Below are 14,613 nucleotides of genomic sequence, written 5' to 3'. Positions count from 1 at the left end.
TTACCAAGCACCCTATCTAAAATTGCAATCCTATTCTACTTATTTTCTCCTTAACTTACCATCATTTAATACAAAACATATTTTACTTAGTATTGCTATTATTATTATTTGGTACTGAGAATTTAACACATGGGCACTCTACCACTGAGCTGCATTCCCAGCCTTTTAAATTTTTTATTTTGAGATAGGGTCTTGCAAAAAGCAAACAACAAAAAAATAAGTTCTCTTTCAATTGTCCTGAACAAGAATAGGTAGAAGGTGAGGATATGAGGAGACTAATTATACACACACACACACACACACACACATACACACATACATGTGTATATTTGTATGTGTACATATTTTTTTTTCTTGAAGCCTTCTTGGGCAGGAGAGGGAAAGAAAGAAAAGGTATAATTAGTCCTGTAAAATGACATTTTCAGACTATCAGTTATGTATAAATATAAGGTATATGAATGAAGCTTTCACATCAGAGGACCCACATAAAAAGAGGCTGCCTTTTCAAACAGAGGGCTAGTCATTGTGGTAAGCAACCTTTAAGATGGCTCCCAATTATCTTCATCCCTGTGCATTCATGTCCTTATGTAATCCTTTAACTAGAAGCTGAATTTAGTAATTTGCTTCTAAAAAATAGAATATGGCAGAAAGGATGGAATCCTATCTCCAAAATTAGGTTATAAAATGACTGTGGCATTTGTCCTGAGCATTCTCTCAGATCATTTGCCATGGGGGAAGCTGGTTGCCTTATTGTAAGGCAGCAACTTGGAGAGGCCAATATCATAGAACCAGAGCCTGCCAACAACCATGTGAATAAGTTTGGAAAGAGATGCTTCCTGAGTAGAGAAATCACATGACGTTATAGCTATGGCCAACACCTTGATTGTAGCCTTGTGACAGACCTGGAGCCAGTGGCACCCAATTAAACTGCACCAACTCCTGACTCCGTGAATTTTAGGACAATAGTTAACAGTCATATCATTTTATCGTTAGGAATGGGTAAACCAACACATTGAGAAAGTTTGGTTCTTTAACCCTAAGTTTTAACATAAGCCACCACCAATTGTATCCAGTATATTTTGTTATAGCACATTAGCCCCAAATTTCTGCAGTAACTTAGTAGAATAAACTATGACCATATCTACCTAGCAGGGAAGGAAGGAGTTGCCATTAAACAGTTAATTTAAATCTGTGTCAACTCTGAAATCATTTATATCAGCTGTTTTCAATGGATTAAACAAGCCCTATGATTATTCCTTTCGCTGGGGGCTGGTACATATTCTCTAAAGATGTGTTTTGCAAATAAAACCTTTAATATTTTATCTTGTGAACATGTTCAGCTGCCCCAGACCTGGCATTGATCTGACTTCTACTTTCTAAGACAATCCTAAACTGTTTCTCAATAAGGATCATCCCTTCATGTCTTGCAGTCCACGTCATGGAACAAAGAAAACAGAACCGCTTGTGGACCCACTCCCAGATGGATCAAGTGAGTTTTCCCAGGCTGTACCTATCAGCCTCTAAAGTAAACACTCACCTGAGTAAGAAAAATAAGAGTAATGAAGTAAATATTTTCTTAGAAGTACATCAGGTAAAAAGCACTTGATTCATATTTTTAAATTCAGTTATTCAAACCACACATATTGTCTATGAATACATAAACCAAACTGTTCCATAAGCTGTAGGGATAGAAAACCACCAAATCCTATCTTTGAGGAACTTATACTTTTTAGGACTTTCTACATGAGACCAAAAAAAAAGGGGAGGGGTCATCAAATCAATGTTAATTTCTGCATTCATTTTTCTGTATAGATGTTTTGCTAGATTTTGTCAAGGATACAAAAATGTAGCAAATGTTTTTTTGTTTTATGTATTTTTGTTTTCCTGAATTGAACACAGGTCAGTAACCACATCCCTTGGAAAGCTGGTATTGCCAGTGTACCATTTTGTAACATCTGTTCTCACATCCCTAAGAGCAGATATGTAGTTGGTGACCATTTCAGTCTACAGACAGCACTAGCTCTCATTTTCCAGACAAAGATGGATACGGAGTTACACCACCAACAAAATGATTTTTTAGAGTGAATTTTTTAAAAGCATTTCTCTCATATGGTTGGTACAATATTGATTGTGCAATAAATCATTTTTAATCCAATTGGAATTTAGAAGAATCCAGGTTAGTATTTTCTCAAAAAATAAGATCTTTAAAGTTGGGCAGACTCTCAGGATCTCTTTGGTTCTCTAGACTCTTCTAAATTCCAGAAAAGAAGAAAAATTCTGAGCAATGCATGATTTTCCTTTAATAAAGAAGGAGAACTTGTGAGCCCACTTTTGCTATTATTTAAGACCTAGAAATAAGGGGGGAAATACTTGTTTAGTTCACCATGGTGGTCTGCAAACTATACCTTTCTCATAGGCCTGAGATGGCAAAATATTTGTGAATTCTTCACTTGGCAGAACAGGTTCAGGGATGTTAATGGAGCGGAAAGGGCTTCCTTGGGCTTGTTGAGCAGGCCCAGCCTGTGTGCCATGTTCTTCTTTTTGAGTTTTTCTAGGAAAGGAAAACAACCCCAAGGTCACTTTGGTTCTTAATACTTGATAGATTAGGAGGAAATCCAATTCAGAACAGCTTAAGAAAATGTCCAATTTATTAAGTTGAATTGTATAAATTGCTATTTTTGTAAATTAAAAAGTCCAATACTAGCAATTTGTACAGTTCACCTTAATTCATCACCTAAAACCAAGCAAGACTTCAGATATCTACAAATTACTTCTAAATGTAATTCTTTCATTCTTATTTTTCTGTTACTGGTTCCCTGTCACCAGGATCTATAAAGTTAGCAGTAGTGACTATTTGCTTGGGATGATTCACGTTTGCTTAACCAAGCAATTCAAAGGTACCTGAAAGCTGTAGATCTTCAACTGAACACCATAATCTATTCTACCTGGTCACACAAATATTATCCCCATATTTCTGTCTTAAATTCAATAACATCAAAAACTTAACAATGAAGATTATGTATGCATAATGGTGAAACTTTACTTGACTCAATTTAGTTGAGACAGTGTTGAATGTCAATTTACTTTCAATCATATGAGTCAAATAATAGCAGCATTAGAGAAACTTTAGAAAATTAATTTAAAAAGAAAAAAGAAAATCACTGGTGGCCCCACAGTCTTAGCACAACAATTATTATTTTAAAAAAATATCTTTCTGATTATTTCACATATTTTTACGGTTGTAATCAACATATACATGCCATTTCATATCATTTTCATATCATATCATATTATATTAAATGAATTTTTATATTTAATAGTTATCATTCATTTTTATATTAACCAACTTTTCTGGCTATATACCTGCCATCATATGCAGACTGGCAGAGCTCAGTGGCCAGCTAGCTATATTATTAATAGAGGGCAAGGTACTCTCAGTGCCTTTCTATAAGATCTTGCTATGAGTTTGCCTTTAGTAAATATTTTTTTAATATCTTTATTTTATTTTTATGTGGTGCTGAGGATTGAACCCAGTGCCTCATGCATGGTAGGTGAGCGTTCTACCTCTAAGCCACAACCCCAGCTCCTGGTAAATATTTTTAAAGAAGAATTTAATTTCCTTTATTTACAAATATTTATTATAGTAATATTCTTTGTATAGTAAATTTCTTAAAAATTTTATAATCTTTAAATAAATTAAAGAAACCTTCAGAAATTTGGAAATTGTTTTCCAAAAATGATTGTACTACTTCCTACCAACAGTGTGTGAGCTCCAGTTGTTCCACATGCTCACCAGCATATTATATGATCACTTTAAGAAACTGATTATTGTTTTAATAGGCATTTTCTTTCTTAAAGTTCTTTTTAGTAAATAGCTTAAAAATACTCACTTGGCTTTAACTTTTCGAGATTCTCTTCTCTTCTCCTGTTGAAGCTGTTCAATTTTCTGTTGCATTTCTTCTTGTTTGGAAGTGATGGCCTGGATCATTGACATGGCATTGCTCAGCTCTTCCTAAAAAATAAGCGTTGCTATATTTCAAACTGGTACGTAGGGTAAAAGCATAGAACATAATATGCAGCACTCCATAAGTTTTTAGTACATATTTATTGAATGAATGAATGAATGAATCTATTGTGGCCCCTAATTTTGACACAGAGCTCCAAAAAGAAAAACAGGAAATATATATTTTTTTTCATGATAACTAGTGAGTGGCTCAGAAAGAAAATCTTTTTTGTTTGTTTGTTTTGGTTTGGATTTTTTTTTTTTTTTTTTTTTTTTTGGTACCAAGGATTGAACCCATATGTGCTTAACAATTGAGCCACATTCCCAAGCCTTTTTATTTTGAGACAGGGTCTTGTCAAGTAGCTTAGGGCCTCATTGAGTTGCTGAGGCTGGCTTTGAATTCACAATCCTCCTGCCTCAGTCTCCTCGGTTGATGGGATCACAGATGTGTGCCACCATGCACCAGGAGGAAAATTCTTATATCTGGCTGCTATGGGAAAAGCCCCAACATACTCTTTTCAGCAGGAAAACAAAAGATGCACCTACCTTGAAATAGTTTAATGAATTCTTCATCTCAGTAACTTTTTCTTCCATGGAACACCTACAGCTCTTAACCTTTTCTTCCAAAGCATATTCTCCATGTTGGATTCTTGACAGTTCCTGCATTGCTTCTGTGAATCCAGTTTTCAGTTCAGAGGCTAAGGCCTGCAACTAAATAATGCATGAAAAATGAACTCAATTTGCTGTAAATTATTATAAATGGCACCACTGGATCCTTGATTTCTTCCTCTATTTTCTTCTTCTTCTTCTTCTTTTTTTTTTTTTTCTTTTCTCAAGAAACCAGGCTCTTGGGCTAGGAATATAGCTCAGTTGGTAGTGTGCTTACCTGGCATGTAACAAGGCCCTTGGTTCAAACCCAAGCACCACAAATAATAATAATAATAATAATAATAATAAGGAAAAAGAGAGAGAAAAAAACCAGGCTCTTGACAATCTACAGACTTCATTTACTAAATTTGGACAACTTAAGGGAAACTTGGCCCCATTTGTCTTCTTTATACAGAATATGTTGAAGCTTGGCAATAAAACACTCAATTAAGTTTATGCATGCCCCTGCAAACTACTTTCATTTCACAGCTTTTGATTAAAATGCAGTCTACTTAAAAAGCCATGTAAGTATGTGAAAAAGACAATCTTAATACAGCTACTCTGAATTCTGTGAAAGAATGGATAGGTCACATTCCTCTTGGTTATTAAGAGAGGATAAAGAAATTCAGGGTATTTTTTTCCTTAAAAAGTTAAAGAATAAGAACAATAATATCTAGAAATAATGATAATTTCTTTGAAAGAGAAAAAGAAATGTCTTTCTTTCTTTCTTTCTTTCTTTCTTTCTTTCTTTCTTTCTTTCTTTCTTTCTTTCTTTCTTTCTTTCTCTTCTTTCTATTCTTGGGCATTTTCCATGACAACAGCTTTAATCCATAAGGAAGGCACAGAAGTATCTGTAATGGCAGAAGTGTGGCATGTTGATGGTGATGTGAATCATCTTCAGCAGTCCAGTCTGTCAAAGGACTGCCCACATTGGACTTCTATTGTCATGTTCCCCACTGTGGTGAGGTAATAATTTCAGAATTAGGTTGGGTACAATCCTAGCTCTCTCCTAGAGAGCTCTTTTGCAGCAGTTTCCTTATCTTTAAGATAATTATAATAATGTTTATTTCACAGGGATGTTTTGAAAACTAAATGAGTAAATATGGGTAAGGCACCTACTATGTCATATGCTTAGTACACAGGTATTTTTAAAAATTAATTATTTCCTCTTTATGTGACAAATCAAAAAGTTAAATACAAACAGAAAAGTGGAGAAAATGGAGCACTTCTAAAGGTCCAGTTTTATTTTCTGAACAATAAAAAATGAATTTTCAACAAACAATAAATTAAGATAATACAGGATAGCCAGACAATGACATTACTTTCTTGACACATATGACCTTATACCCAGCTAAGTAGAGAAATTCTTCCCATCTTTCTTCAAGACATAATGGTCTCGAAGGTTTTTTCTATAATTTAAAATATTCACCAAGAAAGTGTCTTTATATGTGTACTTCTATACATTTTCAGAATCAAGTCATCCAAATGGTTTCAATTTGAATCCACACATTCTACTATAAAATGAATCAGTATCCTACCCTGTGTTTTAAAAACCAGGATTTGTTGTTGTTGTTGTTTAAGTGTGTTTCACAAATGGTTTCTTTCTAGGACTGGAAATAGGGAAAAATAAGAGGAAAAGAAATCATTTTTAGGAAAAAAAAAATCAGAACTTATTAAGTGTTTGGGGCTCAAAGACTTAGAAACAACATGAGCAATCTGAGTTTGATTCCAAAAATTTTTAATTAAAACTAATCTTTATGATTGATCTTAGCATGTGTACTAAACCATTATGATGGATTAAATCACCAGATCAATTACTTTCTGATCTGCTAATTTTTATCATATAAACTCATCTTCTGTGTGTAAAATAAAATTGATTGCTATATAAACGTCAGAGCAAAAAGTATGTAAGTTTTAAAACTGAAAGAAGGAAAGCTTAGGTTTCCTACTTGAATCAAACAAAAGGGAACCACTATCCCAACAGAAATAGGTTTCATTATCACTGCTCCTAAAAGTGGATATGTGGAGTTTTTCTAGAAGCCAAAAGGCAACAGCAGAGTCTTAGGGAAAAAGATTTTTCTCATTTGTAGAAACTCAGCTCTAAAGTAATTTAAAACCATTGGAAGGTTCCTAACAACCAGGGAATGCTAAAACTGTTCTGAGTGTCAGTCTACTTCCTCCCTTTATTTCTTCCAGAAAAGTAACACTACTACTTTATAAACAGCTTCACAACCAGTGACAAGCCAGGAAGGGGATGCCATTATGGGCATAATCACACACCTGAGACAACACAGGGCTCTTACTATCTTTAGCTGGGACAGATTGGTTGTTCATACCAACCTGACCATTCACAGCCTTGGGAATAAAAAGGAACCAGAAGATGAGTGTCTTAACATCTTTTCTCTGCTCTCTCTTCAACATTCTCATCTGACAGCCCACTGCCCACCCCAAGGATTAGAAACAGGTGTCTACCTTGTTCTCCAGCGAGTTGAACACGTTCCTCATCCCGTTGATTTTTTCATGAAGCTGCTCTAGAGAGGTTATGATCCCTCCATTCTGCCGCTGGGGGCAGGCTCCCACTGGAGGTAGGTTCAGGGAAGACTTGAACTTCAAAGCCTAGGGTTCCACAGAGGGCAGCTTAGGCTCAAAGAAATGGGGGAGAGGAGTCGGAATTCCTCCTATTTCCTGCTGTTAATTTCTGCTTCTCAATTTTCTTTCCCTTCTTGGCTTCTGAACTCTTCTGAAGATGATTTTTAATCAGTGTCTTCCAATTTGGTTTCCACCAAAGATCTGTCAGGCCTCAAACTAAATTTCTCATGAATTCCAGCTTGTTTTGTTTTTACATAAACTTCCCATTCCTTTCTGCCACATGACCAAGGTCAGGAGGCTACCAAGAGGTAAATTCAAGAGACTGTGCCTATGCCTTGGGAACTCTGCAAAGTCGTAATGTCGAGGTTTAGGAAAACTCCACAAGGCATGTCAAATTCCTACCACACTGGACTTCACGAGGGCAAAAGGTCAAGTGTTTTGGAGTAGCACATAAAGGCAAGGATGCTGGGGTGGTTGCTTTGGTTTCCCCCTGAACCAGAGTCACTGCAGAAGAAACTTGTTCTCTCTGCCAGCTTCCATCTTCCAATTTTATTTAGGCCTCTTTATTGATCCCCCAGAAATGCAATGATTTAAAGCACTAAGTGGATAGTTAATTAATTTGAACATCAACAGCTGTTTCCTAATCTACGGCTCTACTCTCCTGCAGAAATCATCCTTTCAAGACGATGTTGATGCTGAGGCGAAGGCTGCTGTGTTAGAAAGTTGTCTTATTCATCCCTGGATACACTACAGGCCTAGAAGAGTTTAACTTCTCTGGGGTTAGAACATTCCTCAATGGCAAAAAAAAAAAAAAAACAAACCCTGAGGCTCAGCCAAGACTTACAAATCCTAGAAAAAATTCAATGGCAGTTTGGATGATGAAACTTATTACTGTAGGACTGGTTCCCATAATTTTTCAGTTAGAGGTCCTTTTGGCACCTAAGTTATTTTCTTCAATTATTTTAATTATAGAGAAAAAGAAGAAAAATAAGAATCACCCTAAATCTCATCATTTCAATTTATTCATTTTTTTCCCATTTCATTATATGTATAGAAATACAGACATTTATATGGTTGAGATCACACTAGAGATATCTTCCCCTCTTTTTTTTGCCCTTTGATTCTTATAAGCCCTCTCCCATAGCCTTCAAAATGTTTTCTATATGTCTAGTTTTTAATGGCTACATACTATTTTATCATATAAAATATGCCAGAGTTTACCTATTCATTTACTCTTGGTGAAAATTTATTTGTTATTTTTTAAGATTATAAATAATGCTGTCATATCCTGCTTTTTATTTAAAGCCTTGCATATGTTTTGTTTATATTGCCAATAGGATAAATTCTGAAATATGAAATTACTATGAGTCAAAGATATTAGGTAAGATCTGACCCAAAGGGAAAAATCTACTACATTATAGGGAGGCAAATATTCAATTAATTAATAGTTCTATAAAATATATTTGGCCAGTCGGTTTGAAAATTTATAATATTATGGTTGCATATTCTTGGAAGCATTCTGTATGGGATATAAAGTCCTAAATTTGTGGATTTAGGAAACTGTGTCTTGTATAATAAGATATATGAAGTGTAAACAATAGAATTGGTGGAAGCCACAATGTTTACATTCCTAAAACTACAAGTGAGCCAAAAAAAAAAAAAAAAAACACCCTTGGAGTACCAGTCATTGGTGTGAGGGTTGGCTGGAATTAAGTTTTGCAGTTACCACACCAACCCCCTTTTTGTTTTAATGGACTATAATTTGAAAAAATCCATATGCAAAATGAAGTCATCAGGGATGAAACACCATCACCTGACTCTGGAAAAGAGATCTCATTCAATGACTTTGAAAGGTATATGTACCAGGAATTCAGGATGAGAGAAAAAATACACTTGGAATGGAATAAAGGAGAATATCCTGAGCCTAAAAACCCAACGGGTAATTGTATATTCACACTGATTGATGTTCTGGAGGTAATTCTACCTGGAATGCACTGGGAGATAGTAGTACTCATTCTCCTTTTGACTTCTGGGACCTGATGTGGATTACTGTATCTTACTGTCACCAAGGAGGTCAAATCTATCCAATAGTTACAGGACAGGGAGCCGGTGATGGATTGAACACTTGAACACATTTCCTGCATTTTAACTAATAATTTTTCTTAAAGTTTCTACAAATTTATACACGAGAACTAAATATTATTTTATTATTTGCTAAAGTAGATAATAAAAAATAATGCTTCTTATTTTAATCATTACTTTTTTGAGCGTCAACTTTTTCTTGTTTATTAACTAGATTATCTATAACTTTACTTTGGAAAATTATTTGTTTTCTTCGCCCATTTTCTATTTGGGTCTTGGAATAATCCATTTTCATGAGCTATTTCTATATCATTAAGCCTTTGCAATAGTTGTTGAAAGCATTTAGTTATTTGTTTTTTAATTTGTTTAAGATGTTTTTATGTTGACAAAGTTGTGAATTAAGATGTGAATAAACTCTCAAACCCTTTTCTTTGTGATTTCTGTCAACGTTTTTTTTTAACATAAAAAGACACTTTACATACAGAAACAAAATACTTATTTTAAAACTTTTGATTTGGTTTTTATACTTAACCTTTTTGACAAACCTTTTGGAGATTGTTTTGATTAGAGTATGAAGTGAGGATCTCTTCTTTTTTTCCCCAAAGAATCAGTTTTCCCAACACTGACACCAGACAATGACTACATCAGACCTTTTGTCTCAAAGCAATATACACATCTTGCATATATTCATTAATTAATTCATTCAACTAATATTTATCAAATATGCATTATATCCCAAGCACTGTGCTTTATGCTGAGAATACAACAAAGAGCAAAATGGACTAAATCCCTGCCCTTAGAGCTTACATTCTAGATGAGGAGAGACAATTTTTAAAAAGAAAGTTACTACATCCAATAATGTCAAGAAGAGAAGAGATCTATCAAGAAAATAAAATATGGAGATACAGAATTGCTGAAATTTCACATTTTACTTCAGATAGTTTCCCTTGTAATAAGTATTCTCTTATAGATAACTCCTTCCCACATCCCTCTTTCCTCTTCTTCTTTACTTCTTTTTGGTTAAAAGTTGCTCGTAGTAAACAGACTTAGGAAAAGTTCTTTTAAAACAAGGATGGGATTATAATAGTGTCACAGGGGTCACCTAGATCAACTTCACTTTTACTGCTTTGTATATTCCACTGTGAACAGATGTATTTGGGTTTGTGATATGATAAGCTAATGAGGCCACCCCCACTGCAGCTATATTTAGCCAACATCCAGGGAATGACCTACATAAAATCTATAATAGACTTTAAATCATACTTGAGTTTAAATAGGTACTCACACTGATTCAAATGCCATACGCAGGTCAGATGAGAACAGATGAGAAGTGGGCAAGGAAAGCATTTAGAGAGAGGCCTTGGATCAGTGAGGCACCAAATCAACACCAAGTGAAGACCAACTCTGCTTCTTGACCTTCGTTTGAGCTGGTCTCACTGCCTACTTAGCCTTCTCATATCCACTTGTCAAATGACCAACTTGTCCTTAAATGCCTGCCTCAAATCATTTAGTCTACACTAATTCATCTCTCCCTGTAGATTTAATCAGTGCCTCCACTGTAATCTTTTCAAAAACTTTCCTTGCAAGAACTATCTAGCATATGTGTTTTCTAGGTTGTAGACACTTAAAAATCAATGAGAATGTTTGTTTTATCTGCTTAACCTCCCGTTAGACTACATAGTAGACTTTGCACATAGTAACTACTCAGTAACTATAAATTAAATTAAAGGCTGCTTTCTCTACAATTTCCCAGGACTGATTTAAGTCTAGAAACAATATGTTTAAAAATATTTTCATAATCCTGTTCTGTTTTGCCCTCAGTGGTCCCATGCCATTTGAACTCTTGCATGATATTTCTGGGCACTAGTTGCTATTTTCACTCTTGCTATCACTTAAACTCAACCAATTTAAAAATATTTCTCCTAAACTATCTGTTCCTCTGGACTCCAATTCTTCATCTTGACAACTCCTTTTCCTGGTTACCAGGGCTTAAAACCAGCTTAAAAAGGACTTTTCTCTCAACCTCTGCTAAGATCTGTCAATACCTCCGTCTTTCTCATGTATTCCAGAAAATACTGTCTTAAGCCTAGAGAGGAACATGGATTTCCCTAGCCTTATATATTCCAAATTATGTCAGAATAAATTTCCATGATTTTTAAAGATAGAAATTTTCTTCAATTTTACAGTTTGAAAGATAGAAGCCAAATAAATTCCGCTGACAGAGCCAAAGCACCTGATGTCACTCTTGCTGCAAAGATGTTTTGCAGACTTTTTTTTCTAGTTGTTAATGGACTTTATTTTATATACAGTGCTGAGAATCAAACCCAGTGCCTCACACCTACTAGGCAAGCACTCTACCACTGAGTTACAACCCCAGTTCTCTTTTGCAGATTTTTTATCTTCTTTGTAAATCAAATTGTTCCCATTGTTTTAAAAAAAGCTTAAAATTTTTCTATCACCATATTTGAACACTTGCAATGATAGCTCCTTTCAATTCTCAGTTCTTTCTGCTAAAATAGGGAACTATTTAGCAGAAAGGAACTTAGGGAACTTTCTTGTTCCTCCTCTCTGATGAAACTGTTATATTGTATGATGTAAGGGCCAATGTGACTGTAGCATCAGGTGAGAAAAGCAGAGCTGAGATGGGATAGTAGTGCTACATTTTATAAACTGAATAATTTGTCCTACAATAATTGCTTCTCCCAAATGTACAATGTGAGAGGCCCTCTGCCCTGTCAATCTCAATCTTGTGAAGAGAACAAATGTATGTGGAAGCACTTGTGAGTGCCAAAAATCTCCGCATACAACCGACAGTCACCACTGTCACATGTGGGAGCATTTAAAACAATCTATTTGTCTTTACCTGGTAAATCTGTGTGGAAGGACTATTCACCGGCATATGTTCATTCTCTCCTGTAGAAAGAAAGAGCTTTGTTTAATCAAAACAACTTGTTTTGTCCTTATCCTATCTCATAAATATATACAGGGAATAGAGATCCTACAGAATTCTCTATATATGACTGCATAACATTGATTCGAGAACAAAAAATAAGCTGGATATAACTGGTGTTTTCTGTTTATATCCTAACAAACAAACCAAATCTATTAATAGAACTCTTGTAGAAAAAAACCATATTCTACCACAATGGGGAAGTTTTTGGCCAAACTGAGTATTTAGTGATCTTTAAGTAGAAAAGAAGGAATGCACAAGAAGTGTCTCCCTCATATTCTTGAGCTGACTGAAGTTTACTTGAGGGGATGGTTCTAATGCCAAGAAGGCTGTTCTTCCTGTCCAGGAAGGTACCAGTCCAGTTGTCATTTACTAGTTTCAGGAGAACTATATAAATGTCCCTTGCTTCTCCTACCTCTGATCCTTGCCATACTTCTGAACTCTGCCCTCCTATCATTGCCAAAATGAGCAAAGAGAATCTCGCTCTCTTGCATGGTAAGAGAGCTAATAGAAGGAAATTGTCAATGAAAAGGTCTGTGAAGAATATAGGTGGAAATAGAACAGTATTGTCAATAGTGGAGACTGGGAAATACAAGGCAAAAAAAAAAAGAGGGGGGAAGGCATGAGTTGCAAAAATAATTTACAACCTACAGAGGAGAAACATTGGCCTACATTGTACCTTCCAGAACCACATGGGTTCTCCCTGAAGATAAGGCAAGACAACCTATGTGACACATTTAGCTCCTTGATCATCTGTTTGGCTACTGTTCTGTTGTGTTAAATATATATATGAATTGAGCAGTTGATAGATGAAACCTCTGGTTGCAGATATTTGGTTGCCTGAATATGCATATTGTTCTCCTGAGATATGCAAAACATTAAGTTCATAAATAATATGTAACTCAATACACAGAACAGTTCATGTGAAATCCAGATATTTTAAGATTACCAAAAACTCCCAATATAATCTTGAGTAAGAATTTTTTAGTTCATTTTATACTATGACCCAACAGCCTGGTATAACAGCAAGAATCAAGACTTGGGAACACAGACCAGAATCCCAGACCTAGCCTCGACATTTTGTAGTTGCAGCCTGACTTCTCCATGACTGTTTCCTCATCCATAAATTGGAGATTGTAACAGAAACTTCTGTGTGGTTGCTCCTAAATGGTAAAGATGAAAAGCGAAAACTCAAGCTGGACACCACGCGTGTCTGTAATCCCAGCAACTCAGGAGGCTGAGGCAAGAAGATCACAAGTTTGAGGCCAGCCTCAGCAACTTAGCTAGATCCTGTCTCAAAATTAAAAAATTTGAAAAAGGGCTGGGATGAAGCTCGGTGATAGAGTGCTCTTGGGTTCAATCATCAGTACTAAGAAAAAGAAAAAGAAAAGAGAAAGTTCTTGTGCTTCCAGGCTAGCTAAGAAGGGGTTGGGTTATCTGTATGTTGGCCTCACTGAGCATGTTGTTCTGAGGCAGTCCTAAGGGTACTACTGAAAAAAATAATAATAAGATAACAAATTAAGCCAAATTTTATATAGATGACATTTCCTATTTGCCAGCAAGTCTACACTATTCATGATCATTATATGATGACAGGGAAATGATGTTTGTTTTTTAGGTTTTTTTTTTTTTTTTTTTCCCAGTTCTGGGGATTGAACTCAGGGATGCTTTACCTCTGAGTCACATCCCCAGACCTTTTGGTTATTTTTAAATTTTGAGACAGGGTGTTTCTTAGTTGCTAAAGGTCTTGATAAATCACTGAGATTGCTCTTGAACTTGAAATTCTCCTGCTTCAGGCTTCTAAGTCCCTGGGATTACAGGTGTGTGCCACCGTGCCCAACTGGGAAACAAGGTTTTGAGACAGTAGCATGACAAGACTAAAACCTACATTTATTGAATCCTGAGCTCTAAAGCAAGACATGGGGAAATCTGACCTTGCTTTGTTTTGGTTTTTTCCATGGTGCCTGTTACTTCTCTCCTCCAGCTTATTCTTCAACATTGCATCATCATTGTCCTGATCAGGCCACCTCCCCTTCCCTGCACCTGTGGATTGAAATAAAGAATAGGGATAGCAGGAAGAATTAATGAAGAAACTGAACTAGCTTTATGTGTTAACATGAAAAAAAATTGAACACATATTGAGGTTTACATAATTTTAGAAGAATAAAAATATTAAGTTGAATAAATATGTAGCTTAAAACTTAAAGGGAGATAATCATTTTTAAGTATGAAATTCATTGCTCAAAAATTATGGTGGCTTTTAATTTGCTACTTCTTTTTTGGATCAAATAAACTAATGTTAGGCCCACTGATTCTATTAACAAGGTATAGTTCAGAGAAA

At 35.3% G+C, this 14,613-nt stretch overlaps 2 protein-coding genes across 3 annotated transcripts in view; one reads left to right on the top strand and one right to left on the bottom strand.

The window, feature by feature from the left end:
- Sos1 (SOS Ras/Rac guanine nucleotide exchange factor 1) overlaps positions 1 to 8,406 on the top strand; it is a 169,332-nt gene extending 160,926 nt beyond the window's left edge. The window contains exons 21-22 of the mRNA XM_071601517.1: positions 1,431 to 1,489; positions 7,908 to 8,406. Of these exons, the coding sequence (XP_071457618.1) occupies positions 1,431 to 1,489; positions 7,908 to 8,009 (161 nt within the window). The 3' untranslated portion in view covers positions 8,010 to 8,406. The remainder of the gene's footprint in view (positions 1 to 1,430; positions 1,490 to 7,907) is intronic.
- Positions 1 to 14,231, bottom strand: part of Arhgef33 (Rho guanine nucleotide exchange factor 33) — a 47,692-nt gene extending 33,461 nt beyond the window's left edge. For both annotated transcript variants that reach the window (XM_027934614.2, XM_027934615.2), the window contains exons 1-5: positions 14,207 to 14,231; positions 12,186 to 12,235; positions 4,550 to 4,714; positions 3,891 to 4,012; positions 2,406 to 2,551 (exon numbers count right to left, since the gene is read on the bottom strand). In XM_027934614.2, the coding sequence (XP_027790415.1) occupies positions 2,406 to 2,551; positions 3,891 to 4,012; positions 4,550 to 4,714; positions 12,186 to 12,235; positions 14,207 to 14,231 (508 nt within the window). The remainder of the gene's footprint in view (positions 1 to 2,405; positions 2,552 to 3,890; positions 4,013 to 4,549; positions 4,715 to 12,185; positions 12,236 to 14,206) is intronic.
- Positions 14,232 to 14,613: the final 382 nt, after the last annotated feature.

The sequence above is a fragment of the Marmota flaviventris genome, chromosome 14 (assembly GCF_047511675.1).
Source record: "Marmota flaviventris isolate mMarFla1 chromosome 14, mMarFla1.hap1, whole genome shotgun sequence".
Lineage (NCBI taxonomy): Eukaryota > Metazoa > Chordata > Mammalia > Rodentia > Sciuridae > Marmota > Marmota flaviventris.
The sequence above is the reverse complement of the archived record's forward strand: the minus strand, read 5'-3'. Positions and strand labels throughout refer to the sequence as shown.